The sequence below is a fragment of the Carlito syrichta genome, unplaced genomic scaffold (genome assembly GCF_000164805.1).
Source record: "Carlito syrichta isolate Samal-C Ts95f unplaced genomic scaffold, Tarsius_syrichta-2.0.1 Scaffold80798, whole genome shotgun sequence".
Lineage (NCBI taxonomy): Eukaryota > Metazoa > Chordata > Mammalia > Primates > Tarsiidae > Carlito > Carlito syrichta.
Genome location: NW_007024894.1, coordinates 54,717 through 78,639, shown reverse-complemented (window position 1 = coordinate 78,639; position 23,923 = coordinate 54,717). Strand labels below are relative to the sequence as shown.

General features: G+C 35.4%; 1 protein-coding gene across 1 annotated transcript in view; it reads left to right on the top strand.

The window, feature by feature from the left end:
- The window catches only part of CNTLN (centlein), a gene marked incomplete at its 5' end in the record, with an annotated part of 142,116 nt that overhangs the window by 70,139 nt on the left and 48,054 nt on the right, over positions 1 to 23,923 (top strand). The window contains 5 exons of the mRNA XM_021710978.1: positions 10,209 to 10,400; positions 18,389 to 18,486; positions 19,427 to 19,553; positions 20,863 to 21,000; positions 21,580 to 21,765. Of these exons, the coding sequence (XP_021566653.1) occupies positions 10,209 to 10,400; positions 18,389 to 18,486; positions 19,427 to 19,553; positions 20,863 to 21,000; positions 21,580 to 21,765 (741 nt within the window). The remainder of the gene's footprint in view (positions 1 to 10,208; positions 10,401 to 18,388; positions 18,487 to 19,426; positions 19,554 to 20,862; positions 21,001 to 21,579; positions 21,766 to 23,923) is intronic.

Below are 23,923 nucleotides of genomic sequence, written 5' to 3'. Positions count from 1 at the left end.
AGAAATTTCTACTCTATGCCATTAAAATATTTTTTGATAATTTTTACATATATTTGTCCTTAATTCTTAAAAACTTCCATTTTAAATGGTATTGGTAACTTTTTATTTTATAAAATCCAAAGATTATAACATTTTTTAAAAATGTCTGTTTTTTATTCTCTTGAATCTTATGAAGCTTACACTGGGAATAGAGAAAAACATTATTGTTTCTCTTGAGATTTTCAGTAGGGTATATTTATAAATGATCAGCATCATATGAATACTTAGTATTGCTGCTGTTAAATTTGTAATGAGTTGTAGGGTTTTCAAATTCCCTGACTGGCTTTCATCCAAGCAATTTATCTGCAGGACTTAGATGTAGTACAACCACGGAAAAAACACAGTTAAGGTATTTCAATTTCTAAGTATTAAGATATTATCCAGGCTGGGTAGAGTGGCTCATGCCTGTAATCTCAGCACTTTGGGAGGCTGAGGCAGGAGGATCACTTGAGGCTAGGAGTTCAAGACCAGTCTGGGCAACGTAATGGGACCTTGTCTCTACAGCAAGTAAACAATTAGTGTGGTGGTGCATGCCCGCAGTCCCAGCTACTCAGGAGCCTGAGGCAGAGGATCACTTGAGCCCAGGAGTTCGAGGCTGTCGTGAGCCATGTTCACTTCACTGCACTCCAGCCTGGGCAAGAGAGTGAGACCCTGACCCCCCCACCACCAAAAAAATGCCATTCATATTTCACTTGTTTGAATATATAAAGTTGGAGCTACAATGATGATGTTTAGCCTTTGGGTTATAACTCAAAAAGTTAGTAGTATTTTATTTAGGTTAATGTGATAGTGTATTATTCCTAAGAGCTGATATGAATATAACTTAAAACAAGTTAATGTTTGTATCCATATTTTTCAGGGGTTTATTAATTGAAAAATGCTTTATCTTAAAAAGATAAATTTCAGAAATATATTATGATCTATTATAAATTTTTGGAAGTCAAAAATTATTCTAAGGAATACTGATTCCTTTATTTTGAAGACTATATAGAAATTAAGTATATTGAACAATTTTTAATTGTCAAAACTCTCATTGCCTTTTAGTGACAGTACTGTACATGGTTATTTGTTTCTTCGGGCTAGTCCACAAAGGTCTTTTGGAACGATAAAATAAAATAAAAAGTAATACTATTGTAAGAGCTTCCTACAAGGACAGAAAAAAAAAGTATTGAAATAAGATTTTTAGGAAAACCAAGTTTAGAGAAGAATGAAGCAGTTTTTGAGAGACTTTTGCAGATATTCTAGAATTTGAGAGTCTCTGTTCCTGATAATCATGTAACTTTACTTGAAAATATATGGCTGTACTTTACTTAGACACAGATATAGCATTAACATTACCCTGAAACACTAGGTATTATTTTTGTTGATTTGGCATGTTTATTTTTTTCTTGGTTGCTTCAGTAGTCTAATTGTGGTGGAGTCTTTCCCTGCCCTCTATTCAACTTCAGGAACTGAAAAACATATTGACAAAAGGGGTGAGAAGAACAGAATTACAGGGGCATGTATATATGGTACATGTGAGAAATAGATACCTCTATGTTCAATTAGCTGAGTTTAAGCAGCAGAAAGCAGGAGGAGAGTGAAAAAGGGCTCAGAAACACATTGCACAGTTTCTCCTTTGGGACATCAAATGACACTTCCATTCTCTTTCGTTCCTGTTGGGGAAAGGAGTCCCAGGCAGGGTATGCACTGGAATTTCATGGGTATTAATAAGCATGCCGTGTGTAAATCAAGTGTTTAGGAGGGCAGTACTGAACTCATAGTATTACCATACGGTCATTGAGAAAGTCTTTTGGTAGTGATGATGATGAATTATTCTGGGTGTACTTCTGGTTCCAACTATTTGCCTCTGTATATAGTGTTTGATATTTAGGTTTCTAGGGGATTTTACTTCTGGTGATTTGGACAGAAGTTTTGGAAAGAACAACAAATCAACTGTTAAGCTCTTCTTGCTATGAATAACCAAATACTTTTTTCTGTGAATACTTGAAAGTCAATTGTATTAGTTAGTTTCTAAATTTTACACATAATTCATTTTTACTATTCATTATTTTCCCCATAGTTGTGGGAACAGAAGTTTAAGTGATGTGGTTTAACTTAAATCCAGTTAAAATGTGTTAGCTTAGTTATTTAGATTATTTTGAAATATACTACCTTTACTAGTATTAAAATTTACTATAAATGTATGTAATGCCAAAACTATCAATACAAATTAAAGGTGCTTGTTAAATGCTTTCAGTATTTTGGGCTGTTTTGAGAATTAAAAGTATTATTAAACTGTTTTGAAAAATTTGATATTTGAAATAATAGTGTTTTTCATTTTGAAATTATATTCAAACATATTTATGAAATAATTATTCAGTGAGACATTAGCTGGAGCTCAATTTACAAAGTGTAAGGGCACTGAATTAATTTAACTCTTTGTAAATGTTAGAGAGCAGCATCTCTTATCCATATGCAGATATCCATATTTCTCTGATAGAATCTAATTTGAACACATCAAGACAGATTGGCATTTTCAGCACCATAAAAAGTGCTTTGTTAATTACAAACCATTTTTAGTATGACCTTATAACAAAGTAACACCTTAAGTGACATGCTTTGTCTTTAATGGGCTCACTGGAGCTGGATTCATCTGTACCAGACAACTGTACTTCGTGAAAATAGTTTTTTTTCTTGATAGGCAATTAGCAGTAATTAGGAAGATTCGCCTCAATAAGATGTCAACATGAGATTGTTTTAAAAAGTTGAATGTCAGTGACTTAAAAAGAAAGTTCTTCTGACACATAGGTATGACATGTGAAACATGAAATGTTAATTTAACTTTTATGCTTATTATTCATGTACAATATTATTTTGTCATTCAGGCTCTACACTGACAGAGTATAAGAGTGTTAAAATAGTGTTGCTAGAATAAAAAGAGGATTAATCTACCATTGGCCAATTAGCCAAAGGGTACTTAATGGTCTCTAAAGGCTACTGAAGTCTAACTACTAGCAGACGCATTGGTAAAAAGTCCTCTATATTACCTTCATTTGCTTGACATTTTGTGAAACATACTGTCGGCTTTTAATAACTGCACTTGTCAGAAAATAGTTTATAAATGAGTGATACGGTAACTAGTGGATTTTTCATAAGAAATTTTCTTACAATAATAATTACATTTCTGCCTAAGACCTTTTTTTAAATTGTTGATTTTAAACTTTTAATTCTTTTTCTTGATAATCTTAAGTATCATAACAAAGGAAAATTCATTTAAATTTAAAACCGGTATTACTAAACTTACAAGACTTATTAATGTGAAGTATTTATTTTTGTAAATAAGTACTTATAAGAAACATATTTGTGTAAGATGTAGAAATTCATGTAATTGTCTTGATAACTCATAATATTTTAGTTAAGTGACTGTTTAGTCCTGTGCCTGGACAATACAGATGTTATTTTTTTCAGTTTTATTCCTTGTAAAATTATAATTTTCTCAATAAAAGAATATCGATTCTTTTCATGTGGGGAGAATATCATTAAGATCATGGGAACAGCCGGGCTCGGTGGCTCAGCCTGTAATCCCGCGCCTTTGGGAGGCTGAGGTGAGTGGATTGCCTGAGCCCGCGGGTTCGATACCCGCCTGGGCAGCGAGACCTCATCTCTACAATAAATCAAAAAATCAGCTGGGCGTGGTAGCACGTGCCTGTAATTCCGGCTACGCGGAAGGCTGAGGCGGAAGGATCCCGGAGCCCAGCAGGTCGAGGCTGCGGTGGCCGGGAGCGGCCACTGCACTCCAGTCTGGGCGACCGAGTGAGACTCCAGCCCAAAAAAAAAAAGAAAAAGGATCATGGGAATTTTCTAAGGAGTTCTTGACTATAGAATTTAAATACATCTGGTTCAGCTAGAATTTTGTGGCCATTCTCATTTACCTCAATTCTGGCAACAAAATTCATGTTATAATTATTTTTAAAAAACACAATAGAATTTTAAAATTGCTGCCTCTAGTTAAGTATAAACCAGAATAATCATACTATAAGAACATAAATGAACTTATTTCTATATTTAACATTAAATAATGACCAGTGTCAATCCTAAGCAGAAGTTAAGATCAGAGATTTTGGTACCCTTGGCAGTCTCATGTTTGGTTGGACTTTTAAAAACTTTTTGTCTTTATTTTTCAGATTCCACCATCCCAACTAAAAATATTTTTCAAATTTTTAAGATGAGTGGTACTTTAAGATTTTAGTGCAGTGGTGAGAAGCATATGGGAAAAACTGAACAGTGTTTTTAAATGCTGTAAGTTGGCTGTTGTCCAAAAAAAGAAAAAGAGGGTCAGAATCAGTCTCGTATTAGAAGTGAAGAGCTATACCCCAATCTGTTCCTTTCCCTTGGAGCTCTGTTCCTAAACTAGTTGAATACCCCAAAGCATTTTCTTTACATGTGCTACAACTAGCAACATGTTCGTTGAATAGGCAGATATTGAATATTTTATTCTTTGGAGACATCAAGATCAGAGAGTATCTAAAAATATATTGTTTTGGGAGTAATTAGGGAAATGGTTCTTTCAACTTTTTTTCTAAACCTTTTATTTCTCATTATTAGGCCTGAAGAATATTTTCCATGGGCCTTGCTTTATTTTTTCTGATAATTCACTCTTGAACATTAAAATGTTTCCTGGGTCTCCCTGATAGAGAAGAGATGCCTGATCTCCTCAGGACTGCCCTCAGTTTGCTGGCCAGTCATTTGGCAAATACCTTATCCATATGCAGAAAAAGCTGGAATGCAAGGTAGTCATAGATCTGGGCTAGGCACTTAACACTGTTGCTAACTTCCAGGACACATTCAGTAGAACAATTCCAGGAAATACTTGGCGTGAAATTGGCTCTAGCCAGCATTTACCAGGCAGGAATTGAGGCAACAGCAGTTCTCTTGTCTTCCCATGTTTGTTTCTTCATAGTACTTTAGTTTATTATTAATATTTTTATTATTATTACCATTATTATTTGAGTTGGAGTCTCACTCCATCGAGGCTGGAGTGCCATGGCACACTTACTCGACCTGCTGAGTTCAGGTGATCCTTCCACCTCAGCCTTCCAAGCAGCTAGAACTACAGGCGTGTGCTACCAAGCCTGGTTAATTTTTTTTTTTTTAATTATAGAGTGAGGTCTCGCCAAGTTGCCCAAACTGGTCGCGAACCTGGGGGCTCAGACAATCCACTTGCCTTGGCCTCTCAAAGTGCTGGGATTACAGGCTGAGCCACCGAGCCCAGCCAGTGTATTATTATATATTTCTGGGTTATAGACTGGTAACTTCCAAAGCTGAAGATTATAACTTTTTTGTATATCATTGAAAGCACAGAGCTGGTATAGTGCTTACCACATAGTATGTGTAAAAAGAATGAATGATTGCTGTTGAATTAGGTTCTGAATCTAGATGTTCCCTATCCAAATCCTCCAGAAAATGTCAAGTTGGAGCCAAGAATAAAAGCAGTTTGTGAATGAAGTCCCATAAAAAAGAACAAGGGAAAATAGGCCAAGAGACACTTATTTACCTTGCTCATGGGATTCCACAATTACTGTGGAGAGCAGCAAAAAGAAACTTCTGGCCAGAGGCTTTTTTGCTTGGCAATTAAACTACAAAATGCAGATGTGATCGAGGTGACTTATATTTCCAGTAGATAACTTCACCGGCATGTAGATGACTTATGCACCTAATCCTGACTTGTACCCCACATCTCTATAATAAAATAAAGTAAATATATATATTATATATTGCATAGAAAATGGAACATACAAATAAAATGGAAAAGAAAAACATAACAAAAAATTTTTAAAGAAAATGGAACCATTTTTAAAGCAACTGAAGAAATAAAGTGAATACAAAAATATGGATAAAGAAATCAAAATTAAACCAGGGTGAGAATATTATGGAAACTACATGATGGGGTTTGGATACTTGCTTGAGATGGGGTGGAGTGGCAGTAAGGGGACAGGAATAAGTTCAAAAAGGGAGTTGATTTTTTTTTTAATTAGAACCTGTATTATTTTTCAATGCAGTATAGCAAATGGCCACAAGTTTAGCAGTTTAGAATCCACATACACATTCATTACCTCACAGTATCCTTGGGTCAAGAGTCCGGCACAGCCTAGAGGGGTCCTCTGCCCAGAGTACCGCGAGGCTGCCATTGGTGTGTCTGCCCGGCTGCCTTCATTCTGGAGCCCAGGCTTCTCTTCAGACTCCCGTGTTCCTTATGAGTGTAAGTCTGAGGTCTTACCTGCTTGCTGGTAGCCAGCTGAGGACCATTCTCAAGTTCCCGCGGCCTCCCTCAGCTCCTTTCCTCATGGATCCTTCCATAGTCCTCTCATAACATGGCAGCTTATGTCTTCATGGCCCGCAGGAGGATCTCTCAGACCCCAGGCGCTGGGGGGGTGGGGGGGAGGCCTGGGCTTTGAAAAGGCTCACCTGATTAGGTCAGGACCAGCTGATGAGTCTTGCTTTTGATGAGCTCAGAGTCACTTGATTAGGGGTCCTAATTACACCTACAGAATTCTCTTTGCATATAACATAATCATGAGAGCGATATCATATTCCCAGGTGCCACCCACATGCGAGAGGAGAGCATGAGTCATCTGAGAGTTGTGTCTACCGACCACAGGATCCATTACTGAATACATTTTTCAGTTTATCCTTGTTGCTCAGAGGGTTCTTTCCTTTTCGGAAACTTATGCTTCCTCGATGTTAAATTTAAATAAATTATTAATAGCTAGTGTCTACTTTAAAAATTATATAATGTTAAGTTCTATTTTATAACCTTTGGTTAGAAATAATTGACTACACATAAATCAATACAAATCTCAGTACTTATTCTTGTTGAAGTCAACTTTTAAATTGAAACAGACTTTTGGAAGACTGTGAAGGGATTGCACTGAGTCAGAGGAACATGACTGCCTGCAATAAGTGTGAAGCCTAGGAGGGGTCCTAAGTTAATCCTAATCAAACAAGTAACCACGATTTAAGACTGAAGTTTCTGCCATGAGAGAAATTATAGGGTTATTACAAATATATGTTAAACAAAGTTTTTAAAAATTAATCCAGGTCCTCAGCCTTCCACACGCTTCTCAGACTCTGTATGGTAGTTTTTGCCACAATGTAATAATGCTAGCAATACTGCTGCACATTTGACATCTACCAAGTATGATCACAAATGTTTTTAAAAATTCTGTCGTCAAGATCACCTTTGTTTGGTAGCCAAGTATCACTTCTGTTTTTAAATGAGGAGACAAATTTATGTGCTTGTTCAAGGTCATTCGGTTGGTAGGCAATAGACCTGGAGAATTGGAATCCAGAAATTATGACTCCTCCATGGGTGTTTTGTTATTGCTTGTTTTTAACATTATGACTTAAATATTTTAAAATTGGAAAGGTAATTGTATGGATATTGGAATCATATTACTAATTTAAAGAATCATAATTTTAAGAGTGATCTTAATTTATTGGTAGGGTTTTATGGCAAATTATTTTTCCAACAAAGCCACCCACAAAAGTAGTCTCATACCCCAAATCAAGTGTAAGTAAAAAAATGTTTACTTATACTTATTGTCTCTTCTATAGCTTTCTCAGATAAGAAATAAAATTATTAAACTTAGAGAAGTTAGTAACAGAGCCCCAGTTATTTGTCCAAGGATAACTAAAGGAGTCTAAACTGATGGAATATACCATTTGCATATTTCCTCTATTTTAACACATGCTCTGTAGCATTTTTGCACATGTAAAACTAACATTAGAAATATATCTTGAAGACTATAGATTTTAAATATGCTTAATTAAAACATTTTAATAAAGTACGAGTCATTTTGTTTACTGCCTCCATACTTTTAATGTTTCTTCATTTAATAAATTTTATATTGTTAAATTGAAGTTAAAATTTACATATCCATGTCTTTTAGAAGAAAATATCGGTTTGGTCTTTACTCAGTGGAGACACAGTTACAATGTCAGGATCTGCCAGGTGGAAAGAATAGTGGCATACAAATAGAACAGGTGAGAGGAGCCACTTAGGGCTGTTCAAATGAGAAGGAAAGAGCACAGAGGCTTCATGAAGGACATACTAAGCTGCCCTTTAAGGATGAGAGCTATTTCAACAAAAGGAAACACCATGTGTAGAGTCATCAATGTAGAACAGCAGGCAAGTTTGATGTCATGTGATGCCTGACTGAAACACAAATTGAAGCTGTATCTTAGCCTTACTATCCACAAACATCTGAACTTGTTTTTTTTTTTTTTGAGGTGAAGAACTTCTGAGGGCTTTGAATAAGGGAATAACAGGTCAATGTTGTTTTAGGAAGTTGTATAAAAGGTGATATGAAGGTAGAGAAAGGTTGAGAGGAGAGGGAGGGCTATTGTAAAGTCTTTCTTTTCTTTTCTTTTTTTTTTGGAGTCAGAGTCTGTTGCCCAGGCTCGAGTGCAGTGCCACACTCACAACCACCCCAGCATCAACCTGCTGGGCTCAGGCAATCCTTCCTCCTCTGCCTTCCAAGCAGCCAGAACTATAGGCGCACGCTACCATGCCCGGCTGATTTTTTGATTTTATTGTAGAAATGAGGTCTCGCCAAGTTGCCCAGGCTGTTCTCGAACTCATAGGCTCAGGCGATCCCCTCACCTTGGCCTCCCAAAGTGCTGGGATTACAGACTTGAACCACTGCTCCAGGCCTATTGCAGTAGTCTTAGTGGGATAATGTCTGAATTAAGAGAGTGGCGAAAGGAAATGAATATGAGAAACATTGCATAAGTTATTGAACCACAATTGATTGGACATAGAAAAGTAGTTAAAAGAGAGAGAGAGATTCAAGCTTGGATGATAACCAGGAAGGAGTCCAGGTTTAAGGAAATTATGAGTTTGCTTTTAGATATCAATTCTTTGATATCTTTAGGATAATTCATGAGCAAATTTCATGGAATGAATTTACTGAAAATCTATAGAACCAAGCTTTTAGATCATAAGCTAAATTATAGCCAAAGAAATAGTTTTTTAACCAAAACATACATTTTATTTTACTAAAACATAATTTCATCTCAAATATATCAAGTTTTGAATCCATGATCTGAAATACTCATTTAACAATATACACATGCATATATAAATACATATAATTGTGGATTTACTGGTATATTTTATGCAAGTTGTGTTTTAAGTGTAGTGTCAATACTTAACATGTCTCATGTTTATATTACTGTACACTCTAACTACCTCTTTTGCTGTTTCTAATTGGAATTCTTAACAAAGAAAGATTTTTTCCCCTCTGAGAGATTTCAGTATCATTTTGTCTAATTGTACCTTATGTTAAAGTACTGTATTATATGCTTCTTTGGAATAATAAAATAGTAGTGCAGTTACCCTCTTAAGAAACTCTGAGCTGTTATACCATTACAGTTTGGTGACATTCTGCTGACTATAGACTGGTGAACGAGAAGGGCTAACATTAGGATGGTTTCTTTTGCATTTCGCCATGAAAACATTACTAGCATGTTATTTAGAGACATGTTTATGTTGTTAAAAATTCAAATGTAAGGAGTTTAGTGCAATTCTACCTCAACATTACAAGCAGAACTTGTCAAAAATTAATCAAGTGCATAAAACTGAGCGAGTTTGTTTGTACACTATTTATCTGAACTAAATCTCTAACAAGCCTCATCTGCTAATTGGACTTAACATTTATGTTGCTAAATGAGAAGCATTTTGGCTGCTATATAGAGTGGTAAGACCTACCCAGTGGAATAAACAACTAACATCTGTTATCCTGTCCTGCCCAGCTTGGCTTTTACTAGTTAAGTACTACTCAACTCTGAAGTCAAGGTTATCAAATTTGTGAATATCTGGCTCACCCATGCATATGTGAAGGTAAAGAAATAGTGCATCAGAAGTAAAGACCAGCCAACCAAAAGCTATCGAATACAACTGGTTCATTTTATTTTAACTTTACAAGCCTTACAACTTCAAGCAAAATCTAATAGAGGTTAGAATTTATGTAAAGCTTTTATAATAGCTACATTTAATTTCAATTTTTTCTTTAGCTTTTTCCTACCTGTAAAATTTTCCTTTGGTAATTGTTAGATTTAATAAACTCACTTTGACAGCAATTTTATAATTATTATTTTTCTTTTTCTTTTTTTTTTTTTGGTTAAAGAAGCTTAACATGGATTTGGCTGGGCTTAGGAAAGAAAAAGAAGATTTGTTAAAGAAATTGGAGTCCTCATCTGAAATCACAAGTTTGGCAGAAGAAGTTTCCCGGGTAACAACTCCACGGATACAAGTTACATCAATTGATTCTTCGAGGAACATGGATTTGGAAATGAAGCAATTGCAGTGTAAACTAAAGGTGATAACAAAGTGTATTAAGCTTGAAAACATATATTAAATTACCGAATTCTCAAACACATGTTTATATCAACACTAATTTTTTCTAGTAATGGGGAAGTATGATATAAATAATCAAAAAAATATTAATACTATGTTAGACTTCACCATTAATTTTTAGCCAGATAGATGCTTATCTGGGAACTCATAATATTATTCTTTGAAAAAAAAATGACAAGACACCATGGAATCCTCTCTTAGGAGCGAATGGAATTTGGTAGTTTTCTGCTCTAATACTCCACTCCTTTCTGCTCCCCATGCCTCCCTTCATCGGAACAAAATCCTTTCAGATATGTAATGTGTTGGCATTCCTTTACACACTTGCTACTGTTTTAATTTGGTTGTTGTTAGTTGGGGATGGAGCAGGAGGAGGGATGTGAGGGGAGGGAGAAGAAGCAGAGAGCAAAGATGGGTTGGTTTCATAGATTTCAGCAAGGTAAACCCAGGAGTGAGAAAAGACAGTGTTCCTTTTGTTTATGAAAAAATGTCTCTAAGTCCAGGTGAAAGCGTCCACAACTTAAAAGTGAGGCAGACCTTAGTTTAATCAAAGTTACCTTGTAAGAAATAAAATTTATGAGTTTTAATTAGCAAGTTTATTTTCATGCTTTTAAAAACAAGAGCGTTTATTCCTCATATATTTATTTTCTTGAGTGGGGATTGCAAGCTGGAAGCTAAAAGGGAAGTGTACATGGGACTGTAGCTATATGGAGAGTCACTAGAAAGGAAATCCTGAGTGTAAATGCAGAATGCATCAGAAATGGAATGGCCATGACTCTCAGAAGGGCATTAGGATACTGCATTGAATTGTCAAGTTGTTACTTTCAATCCAAGATAGGATCTTATGTCTCATAATAATAATGTATGATTATTATTATGCAGGATTACTAATAGGGTAAAAAATATAAAATTTAAAATAAATGTATTATTGCTTGAAAACATTTTGCTTTATTAGTAATAATCAGATATGCAAACTGGCATTGACTGAGACCCTTCTCAATCAACACAGATGTTACTCATGTAACATCTTTTTCAGACAATTTTTATGCATAGATCTTGCCTCAAACCACATTATTTTATGTTTAAATAACTTATATAATACAAGAAATGTGAGGGGGAAAGCTATATAATTTGGGAGCACGTATTCTCTCTTAAAATGTATTTCTGTCTCTGAAAAAGTGGGATAAAATGTAGAAGTTGAATATTTCAGTGTCTAGGTTTGACATACAGAAGACAAAAATCACTCTGATATTCTTTAATCTTATCTATTGCATAGACTTTAATTCATATTTCTGTGATTCTTCATACATTAAAGTCTTTATGATTCTAGCATAATTTTATTTTTTCACTAATATAAGATGGAATGCTAGATCCAGTGTTGCCTAACCTGACTTCTAACGTTTTTTAAAATCAATAGTTTTATGTTTTACTTTTATGAATGGTCGAACATAATTTTTGGTAATAATAGGTCCATGTGAGTATCTGTAAATTATTTGCATTATGATACTCCATAGTATGAATTTTCACCCCATACAAATATCTCTCTTGCTTTGGAGGAATGTGCAAGTCATAAAGGAGAGACTAATAAGAATGCCTAAAGTCATTTAGTTGGAAGTGATATTGTCCATTTGTAACATAGAGTCTTGAAACACTTACCAAGTGCGTAGGAACAAAAGGATAAATCTTTTCTTTTTCTTCTTCTTTTGTTTTTTTTTTTTTTTTTTTGAGTTGGATTCTTACTCTGTCACCCAGGCTGGAGGGCAGTGGCATGCTCCTGGCCACTGCAGCCCCAACCTGCTGGGCTCAGACAATCCTTCCGCCTTAGCCTTCCAAGTAGCTGGAACTACAGACATGTGCCACCAGACCCAGCTAATTTTTTTATTTTTTATTTTTATTGTGGAGGTAAAGTCTTGCCGCATTGCCCAGGCTGGTCTCGAAACCATGGGCTCAGGCGATCCTCCCAAGGTGTTGGGATTATAGGCATGAGACACCGCTCCCAGCTGCTTCATGCTTTAATACAGAAATTCTCTAGAAGACAAGGTATCTTTTTTTTTTGTTTTGAGTTGGAGTCTCACTCTGTCACCCAGACTGGAGTACAGTGACTGCTCCCAGCCACTGCAGCCTTGACCTGCTGGGCTCCGGCGATCCTTCCGCCTTAGCCTTCCAAGTAGCTGGAACTACAGGCGCGCGCTACCACGCCTGGCTAATTTTTTTGATTTATTATAGAGATGAGGTCTTGCCAAGTTGTCCAGGCGGGTCTCGAACCTGCGGGCTAAGACAATCCATTCACCTCAGCCTCCCAAAGCACAGGATTACAGCTGAGCCACTGAGCCCTGCTGACAAGGTATCTTTAAGTACATAATACTCTTTGCTGCTAAAAATTTCTGTTGCAATATAATTTTGTAGGGCTGCCATAACAAGATGCCACACACTGGTTGGCTTCATCAACAAACAACAAACATATATGTAATTATTCCACTTCAGGAGACTGGAAGTACAAGATCAAAGTGTCAACAGGTTTTCTTTCTGCTATGGCCTGTCTTCTTGGCTTGTGGATGGCTGTCTTTACCATGTCTTCACATGATCTTTCCTTTATGCAACACTGTCTCTGTGTCCTCATTTCCTTTTCTTTCTTTCTTTTTTCTTTTTTGTGTTGGGTTCTTATTCTATTTGCCAGGCTGGAATTTTTGAGTTCCGGCAATTCTTCCACCTCAGCATCCTGAGTAGTTGGAACTACAGGCATGCACCCCCAACACATGGCTTTTTTTTTTTTTTTTAATTTTCTGTAGAAACGAGGTTTCACTATGTTGCCCAGGCTAGTCTTGAACTTCTGAGCTCAAGCAATCTGCCTACCCTGGCCTCCCAAAGTGCTGGGATTACAGGCACGAGCCACCATGCCCAGCCCTAGTTTATTTTTCTTATAAAAACACCAGTCATAATGAATTAAGACCCACTCTAATAACCTCATTTTACTTAATTACCTCTTTAAAGACCCTATCTCAAAATACAGTCACACCCGGAGGTATTGGGGATTGGGAGAGAACTTCGACATATAAATTTGACTGGAATGGGGTGGGGTCTGATGTAGCCCATTATAGATATCAAACTCCTAACAGAGATTTTCTAAGAAGTAACTTATTTTCTACTTGATGTTTTTATGCTTAAATGAGAATATTGGTTAGATTTGGTATATTAAAAGTCACATAAATCTTTTATACTCTCCAATTACTATTAAACCTTTTAGTGTAATTTTTTATGAGTACTTTCTAGTATCCCTGGGTCCTTCAGTACCATTAGGGTGTTGATGTGCATTTTCCGTATCTTTATTTTTACTCTTATTAGATATGTTTCCTCAAGGTACCCAACTTTATGTACACAAATACTAAAGTATTCAGATATGTATAAGTTCCTTCCAGTGAATGATATGTATATGTTGTTTATATTTACTTTATTTTAGTTCTTTACATAATTTGGGTCAAATAGTACTCCAATTTATATTTGTCATTTTTTGACTTCTAATTACTGAAGAGCATGCATTTTGGTATATACCATGTTCTCTTCCAGGTTTCCTAAGTTACTAATGAAGGATAGTAGTTTTTGCCCTTCTTTTCCTTTGTATGTAATCTATTTCTAGACTGCCTCTAAATATTTTATAAATATGAACTCATTTAATTCTCATTTCAACCCTGTAAGATAGGTTCTGTTATTACCCCTTTTTTACTGTTGAGAAAACTGAGACACAGAAGGTAGCGAGTTTCTTGTCCAGTGTCACACAGCTACTAAGGGATAGGGCTGAGATTGGAATTCAAGCCATCTGGCTTCAGAGTTCATGCTCCTGATCAATACACTGCAGTTAAAAAAAAATAAGTTAGAGTTATGGGGTACAAGTGAGGGTTTGCAACATAAGTAGGCTGCATTCAGGTGGAATTTGGGCTTCTAGCTGGCCCTCACTCACTCCCTAGTAGTAGACCAGGCACCCACCATGTTGCTACATGTCCCCCCCACCCCCACCCCTGCCTGCTGTGCCACAAAACTGCTGATCCCGCCCTTGTGCTGATGTGGCTAGTGTTCAGGGCCTGCTTATGAGTGAGAACATGCAGTATTCAGTTCTTCGTTTCTGTGGTAGTTTATTTAATACGATGGTCGCCAACTGTATCCAAGGGCTACGATTTTGTTTTTCTTTATGGCTGCATAATATTTCATTGTGTATATGTACCACATTTTCTTTATGCAGTCCACTTTTGATGGACATCTGGGTTGGTTTCATGTTTTTGCTGTTGTAAATAGTACAGCAATAAACCTGCATGTGCAGTTTTTTTTCTTGAAGAGCAATTTATGTTCCTCTGGATATATTCCCAGGAGGAGGGTTGCTGGGTTGTATGGAAGCTCAGTTTTCAGTTCTTTGAGATATCGCCACACTGTCCATAGAGATTAGACTAGTTTACATTCCCACCAACAGGGTAGCAGTGTCCCCTTTTCTCCACAACAGTGCCAGCACCTGTTGTTTTTTGGTTTGTTAATGGTAGCCATCCTTTCTGGAGTTAGGCAGTGTCTCCTTGTAGTTTTAATTTGCATTTATCTGTTGATTATTGAAGCTGAGCCCTTTTTTCATGTGTCTTTTGGCTGCTTGTATGTCGTCCTTTGAGCAGTGTCTGTTTATGTCCTTTGCCCACTTTTAATATTTTTGGTTTTGTTTTGTTTTGTTGTTTTGTTTCCTTTCAGTTCATTTGATTTCCTTGTAGATTCTAGATGTTTCCACATCTAGATGCAAATTTAAAAAATATATTTGATAAGCTTAGTATAAGCAAGCTAACTGGGATGGATTCTTACCGTTGTCATATCTTTGAAATATGTGTTTTACACCAGATTTTAAGTCATGCTACAGATAAATATTGTGTAGTAGGAAATGGAAAAGGGACAAAGGACCTGGGTTTTTATTACTTTTTGACTGCTAATTTCTTATGGGATCTGATTAAGAAATTTCTAGGGGTCTAAAGCAGGGATAGCTTTCTACCCATCTTTTTTTTGAAGACCAATGAAATTGCTGTCAGATTTAGAGATTTTGGCAAATATATATCTCAACCTGGAATTGTTTTACTTATTGTAATTCAGTTATCCCTTAATTATCCAAGCCAGTGTTGTAGCATTTTTAGCTACATAAAATACAGCTTTAATTAAGCTAAAAACAGAAAAGAGTCAACAGCTATCTTAAAATCCACTTAATTTATTCCATTGAAGATACTCCCAGGCTTTATTTACTGCCTGTTGTCTTTTACTTTAAATACAGTCCTAGTTTGTTTATTTTACTTCTCAGCAGAAAATACCTTAAAAGCAGCACATTAGAGGTATGCATATTAAAGGGCGGGATGATTGTTTTTAGACAGGGATATTGACAGAAGCAAAAAATTCCAACCAACAGATAGAAAAAGGAAATATGAAAAAGTTAAGGTAAATACAAAATTAAATAAATGCTATCTGGGACTGTGTACAGTAGCAATAATTAGACATTTATATCACAGTAGTCCCTAAAAGCATCACTATATTTTAGCATAGTGATAATAGATATATGAATATATCATATATAATTAATATAGCATACTATTTACAATATATTACCACTATATTAACATATCGCTATTAGCTTAGCATAATTGTGAATGTTCATATTTCTGACTGAATGATTAATCATTCCAGAAATAATTTAAGAGTAATGATTGAAGCAAAAAGTTTAATTATTTGACAAATTCACTAGCGTGGAACATATTATTCTGGTAATGCTGGAAGTAAGAAGTCATATTATCACTGTAAACATGCAAAATGTGAAAATTTAGATTGCATTGCACAAACATTTGATCAAAACTTACAACATTAAAAACAATTGTCAAGCTGAGGTAGCTTTGGGTTTTTAAGAAAAATTAATACCACATTTCATGTTAAAATTATTTCAAATTTTGTATTTATATATGTTATACCAGTGAAATCTTTAAAGTTGGTCTGGCGAATTTGACTCACATTTACCTTGTGTGATTAATAGTTTCATCTTCTCAAATTCAAATCTGTGTAGCATAAGTCAAACATCCAAACCTAGGAATTTTTCTAATAGAAACAATTTATTATAGTCTAGAAGGATTAGCTCAATGACTATTCCACATATTTTAAATGCTATATTTTATTCTATTTTTTGTCAGTTTAATAGTTTTTAAACTTAAATGTATTAATGTATGTTCTCTAACTTGTAGATGGAATAACTAAAATACCAAAAAGGCTAAGTAATGTCTCAGATTACATGTTTAATTGGAACTTAAAATTAAGTCAAACACTTCTATACTGTTGGTGAGAGTGCAAACTAGTGCAGCCTCTGTGGAAATCAGTGTGGCAATTCCTAAAAACTCTAAAAATTGACCTTCTATATGACCCCGCAATCCCTACTGGGAATATACCCTGAAGAACTCAAATCACTCTATAAAAAAGATACCTGCACACATATGTTTATTGCAGCATCGTTCACAATACAAGATCATGGAACCAACCATGCTATCCATCAAAAGAGGACTGGATTAAAAAAATGTGTATATATACACAATGGAATATTACGCAGCCGTAAAAAAGAACAAAATCATGAATTTCGTAGCAACCTGGATGGAATTAGAGTTTATAATACTGAGTGATCTCTCACAGAAACAAAGATCTGAGTATCACATGTTCTCACTCATAAGTGGACCTTGAACAATTATTGTAATACTATAAGAAAAGGATTGACAGTGGCGGGAAACTATGGGGGGCCAGGGAGGGGAGGAGAGGTGGGATTAACGGTAGTCAATATCTGTCTGGGGACAGGGTACACACCTCATCAACAAGGGTGCCTGCACAGTGCATATTTGTATACCTAACCCTTAACTGTACCCCACAATTTTAAAATTAAAAAATATGTATTAAAAAAAAGAAAATTAGTTGTCCTAACACGCTAGTCACCCCCTCTAGCTCCTCGACTGTGTAGACGACAAATACCACAAAACTGTTCTACTTTGAAAAACGAATAATTGTGTAAATACTTTAATAATAAGTCGCATTGTTAATAAGTTCGAGCAAAGAAGTATTTAATATTCATAAGGTTCTCTATCGCTTATCATCATTCTCTAACAAACTATCCCAAAATGTTGTGGCTTAAAACAACTGATTATTATTTTTTATGGTTTGGTGCCTAGACTGGGAAGTTATTTTGCTGTCTTTTCTGGACTACCTCATATGCCTGCATTCTTCTAAACCAAAGATTTACCTGGCTGGAAGGTACAAGATTAGCCCATTCACAGATCTGACAATTGGTCTACTAGTTGTCCCCTGGGGTACCTTGGTACTTTTCTACATGGTCTTTCAACTGTCTTTCTTGCAAGGTGATCCCAGGGCAGCATTCTAAGAGGGTACAGGCAGAAGCCATAGACTTGAAGCCCCAGGATCTGTAACGTACACAATGTCATATCCTCCACACTCTTTTGGTCAAAGCAAACCACAGGTCAGACTAGATTCCTGGGAATCTAGAGCTGGGAAATAGATTCCAATGCTTGATGAGTAGCATAGCATTTAGTTGTCAATAAATCCAGAACTGGTTTTTAATGATCTTCTTAAATCACTACAATTCTTAATTATTCACACAGTTTCATTCTACTAGGACAATTCATATTTCCTGTAAATATATTTTGGACATGTACTCTTTGAAATTGTTAAATGATTGTGTTCCTCCATAGTTTGACATGTTATATAAGAATTTTAGTATTACTATATTATTTCTATTGGAGCATATAAAATAAAGTATTTAAAATAAAAATGTTCATTTTAATTAGCGTTCTCTGTAATTATTGTAAATTTATTTCTCTTCTTGAGAATGGCATTTATTTTTATGCTTCTTTAGACAAAGATTAAAAGGTATATTTAAATGCACGTCTATTTTTAATCTAGAATGCAACTAATGAACTCACCAAACAGTCATCGCATGTGAAGTCTCTGAAATTTGAACTCCTAGCAAAAGAAGAACATATCAAGGAGATGCATGAAAAGTATGGGCTTTCTGTTTCTATCCATTGTATTTGGTGCCACCTAGTGACAGTCAACTCTGTTAAACGTCGCGCTCCCAGAAACAACGACCAATGTCATTAACAATGAATGTGAATAGATAAAACTATTAGGAAAAAGGTTAATTTTAAAAAATTAATAATATCCTGAAGTATATTTCTAGATTAAGAGGAAGTCTTGCTTATTGTTTAACAATGAGGGCTCTAAAGAAACACTGAATCCTGGCTTTCTTACCTTCTAGCTGTGTGCCTCAATATTAATTCATAAAGTTGTTGTGAGGAATAAATGATTTAACACAAGTGACGTACCTATAGCAGTGACGGACTCATAATAAGCAGCCAGTACACATTAGCTACTGTCATTCTTGTTATAGTAGCAGTAACAGCAGCTGCAGCAGTCATAATTGTCACGGTATCTACCATGTTATACTTCATGTTTCATCAACTTGTGCTAAATTGGTGTGTGAGTTTAATCTTAAAGGATATTGAATTAGAAGACTTCATGCCTAACTTTAGTTTCTTTACATGATATTGAGTGTGTATTTTTACTCAAGTGTAAGATTGCTTTTTTTATCATTGTTACACTTGTATTTTTCTCTAAATATCACTGATTTTTCTTAGCAATGTAAAAATGTAATTTAAAAACAATAATTCTAAGTTTTCATAGGTTTTCTTATTTTTTCTAAGTTCTTTTTTGATTTAATGCATGTATGTAAGATTATTAGCCACAACTAAAGATTTTACAAGTACTCAAAATATTAAAAGAATGATATCTAGTGTAATTTATTTTACTAATTTACAATGTCATTAATATCAAATGGCATTTAAATATTAACAGTAGATATAATATTGGACAAAATGTAGGATATCACCACTGTTAAAGTATTTTCTGTCACTCCTGATATCACCTTTTTTTTTCCTCAAGGATGTGTCGAATGGAGAGGGATATAACTATGAAAAGACATTTGATAGAGGACTTAAAGTTTCGACAGAAAGTACATTTGGAAAGTAATGAGAATTTTGGTGAAATGTTAGAAAATCTTGAAAAAAAGGTATCAATTATTATGTTCACTGACACTAAAAATACTACTTCCCATTGTATTTACTTTCATAACTCAAATATTCAGTGCTAATAAATGTATAGAAGATATTCAAAGGATATATATGTACTATTACCAAATTACATTTTTTGCTCTGAAAGTCCATTATTTGTATTAAAGTTCAAGACTCCAAGATCTCTTACATAATATAACCACACATTCTGCTTTTATTTGTAAATATCCCATGAGAAAATAACCAAGTTTAATTTTTAAAATTCTTAGTTTCTGGGATACATAATTGCATTTTATTCAGCATTTTGTTTTATTAAAAACTATAATTTGTGATAGAATCAAGCTATTTCTAAATGAAAAATGACAACCAGTAATTATCAGAAGTTCTTTAAAAAGTATGCTTTCTTCTTATATCTACTTAGTTCAGTGTACATGGAAAAGGAGTTGTATTTAAATAGTTATGTAATATATAACGCCAAACCAGAAAGTTTTTGTTTAAAAAAAAGGTGCTATTTGCACAACTTATAGAGCAGCTTGTGCTTTGGCATTCACTAAATGTTATCCACTCCTGAGAGAACATCTCCTTCACTTTCCTTGTTAAAGATGAAAATGTAAGTATCTATTAGCTCAAATGGATTTAAGAAAGAAAATTTTACATGAGCATGACAAATCCATATGGATTTTCTTTCTCTTTCTCCTCCATACATCCACATAAAAATTACTTTCTATAGACTTTTTCAATATTATCCTTTCAATTTTGAAAAATTTTAAAACTTCACTTATCATTTCAGGTATAGCCTTAGAATCTTTGTATAATTAATCATATATCTTTATTGGCATTAAGTTGAAAAGCTATTTTTTCTGTTATTTTTCAAAAATGTATAATATATGTATTCTATTATTTATTTAATTTTATCCTAAAAAAGATGTTATACTTATTTTGGAGAATATAACAGAAAGTTATCTTTCTGTTTGTTTCAGGATCAAAAGCAATCATCTTTGGTCTTAGGAAGTTTAGGTTCGTAATCAAAGGCTATGTAGTTAACATTAATATTGTGCTATTAGGTGGAAGACGACCCACACCAGTATTCTACACTTTGTGTGCAATTTTGGTTTTTCTTATTGATTCAAAGATTGTTTCATTCATAATACACGTTCTGCAAATATATACTTGAATTTGATAGCATTTATGAGAAAATAAGTGGAATTGGGCTCATTCACTCATTTATTTAGTTTCTATTGAAACAAATAATAGCATTTTACTAGAGTACCTTTACCAATAATAATTACCTTTGAACTTTTACTGTAGGTAAAGACATTAACCGAAGAATGTTCCAATAAGAAGGTGTCAATTGATTCACTAAAGCAAAGACTTAATGTTGCTGTAAAAGAGAAGGCGCAGTATGAACAGATGTATCAGAAAACTAAAGCAGAGTTAGAAAAAAAGGTAAGCTTTTTAAAAAGACATTTCAGCCTAGAGATGGAGTATGGTAAGTTTTTTAAATTTTTAACATTTGTTTTTAATCCCCAAAACTTCCATCAACCACTTGAATATTTCAGATAACTGCTAAGAGGATTTGTGTCTCCATATGAAACACTAATAATTTTTTTAACATTAGAGATAATACTGTATTAGAGAAAACAGATATTGTCTGTCTTGATAATTTTTAATAAATGAAAGCTATTATAGCATTTATGCAAGTGGATATAAATTTGGTAGGTCTTCCTAAACTTATAAACTGATAAAATGTTTTCCTTTGATATATGGAACCTTTTGGCCTAAAATAGTTGCAATGTCTTTAATGATTTATAATATTTAAAAAGCATAAACTAATTGTCATGGTAGACATATAGGAATATGTTTAGGATAGTTTATTGAAAATAAATGGTCATATAATTAATTTTGCCAAAGTAATTAATACATACATAGAGAACAATGAAGCCCTTTTCTTATATGACATGTATGATAACTCTTCCAAATTTGATAGTAAATATGTTTAATTTTATGATTCCTGATCTTTTGCAGGATCTCAAGCTTGCTCTGTTGGTAGCAAAAATAAGCGAGACTGAATCTGCAATGGCAGAAATTGAAACAGCAGCATCTAAACAGCTTCAAGGATTAGCATTGCAAAGTGAGCAGGTCCTAGAAGGTGCACAGAGGAAACTGCTGCTAGCCAATGAGAAAGTGGAAGAGTTCACCATCTTTGTGAAGGTTCGAATTATTTGTGGTTTACTAACTTGTGCTTTACTTCAAGCTGAGTAGGCAGTGGCCTACTTCAGATGATTTTGGGAATATTTTAAATTTTTTTCTACTTTCCTGGCACACAAAGCATCTTCTTCTACCCTATCTGTCACATTGTGCAAAATTTCCCTATAAAAGATGTACTTTTATAGTCTAAATTCAAAATGTCTTACTCTCTTGTTAGTATTTCTTTCTTGATGCCGATTTAGTTATGAAATTTTAGTAGTTGGGTAATCAAGACACGTTTTGGGCAACCCCTCGGGTCCCTTCCCACTGTGGGAGCTTTTCTGTCTTCTCAATAAATACCGCTTTCTAAAAAAAAAAAAAAGACAAGTTTTAAGATGAAACAATGAGTCATTTCCACTCTACTGTCCATTTGAATATCATTCAAGCAAGAACAACCAGATACTTGCTCCATGTTCAGTGAAGCTAGACGACATCTGAACCTCAGTCCCCAAACTGTCAAGACTTAGGATATAGAGAGAGGGTAAGTGATTTAGCAGAACAGAAAAGACAGACTCACGTATCTGAAGAAGTGTGCCATGTAGAAATGACCTAAAAACTAAAGAACCCCAGAAAGGCTTAGGAATTTACTGCACAAGGAAATGTGGAGAATGGTGGAGGAGGGCAGATATAGGGCTAAGACAGGTGTATTTGGACATTTTTATAAGGAACTTTTAGACCTTTGGTATGTACTTCTGCCCCACAGTCAGTCTGTCTTCCTTCTTAACCATTCTGGAGAAACCAACAGGAGAGGCTCTGGATTCAGAGGTGCCAAGCACTGAGGGCTGGGGATTTGGTAACTGGGCTGCCCCTTTTAATCCCACTGTGATTTGTTTACAACTCTTTTTAGTACCTTTTGTTTTCCCTTGCATCAGTTACTAAACAAATCTATTGCCCACTAGAATGATCCCGATGATTTCCTTAAGGGACAAAGACAATGTTTTATTAATCTCTACTTCTACAGCATGTACCATAGTGCCTTGCAAAGAGTAGGCACACAATGATGATTACCATTCAGATTACGTTTTCATTAGGAATATGAAATTTTTTAAATTATAAAGTTGTGTGGTACAATTCAGGGTTAGGCATACAAACATTGATTATGCAGGTACCCTTGTTGATGAGGTATGCCCCTCCCTCCCCTAGCAGTTTCCCTCAACTGCCAGTCCCACCCTGCCTCCCCTGACAGTTTTCCACTACTGCCGGTCGCTCTCTTATGGTATTATAATTGTTAAAGTTCCGCTTATGAGTGAGAACATAAGGTACTCTGTTCTTTGTGATAGATCACTAAGTATGATCGACTCTAAATCTGTCCAAGTTGCTGCAAAGCCCCTATGTTTGTCCTTCTTTTTGGCTGCATAATATTCGACTGTGTATATGTACCACATTTTTAAAATCCAGTCCAGCTTCTTTGGGCAACATGGATGGTTCCATGTTTTTACTATTGTGAATAGAGCTGCAACAAACATGCATGTGCAGGTATCTTTTTTGTAGAATGATTTGAGTTCCTCCAGGTATATTCCCAGTAGGGGATTTGCTGGATCATATGTGTTAGGGTACGGATGGACCGGGTGAGGTTGGAGAGGTGTAGCGAGGTGTGCAGCACTGCCGGGGCTGGCAAGCCGGAGATGTGCGCCCGGAACCCAGAGGTCCGAGTAAATTGCAAAGAATTGCAACACACAGAGGTGAGGGAAGAAAAGATTTATTTAAGAAAAGTTCGGCCCCCAGAGACAGGGAGTGGGCCTGTACTCTAGGTGAGTGTGGCCTTGTAGCCCCCCAGAGTCCTGGCTTAAATTCTTCTCTTGGAGATGTTGCACGTGACTGCCATGACTGCTGTGACTTCCTTGTTGACCACCTGTGGATGTCTTGGAGAACCTGTGACACAGAGACCCATTGATGTCCACCAGCATCATCACAGCCCCTAGAGAAGGAAGTGACAAGGATTCTAATGCTCCTGCACCTTCCCAAACGACATTCCTTACAGCTAGTGGAGGAGTGGAGGATGCACCTCCCTTTACCTCCTAGGCATTCCCAGTGGGTAGCTTCGCGGGGGATCCTTGGCTTCCCCATAGATAGTGCTCAATTTACTGGAAGATCGAATCCCCCCCCCCCCCCCCCCCCCCCC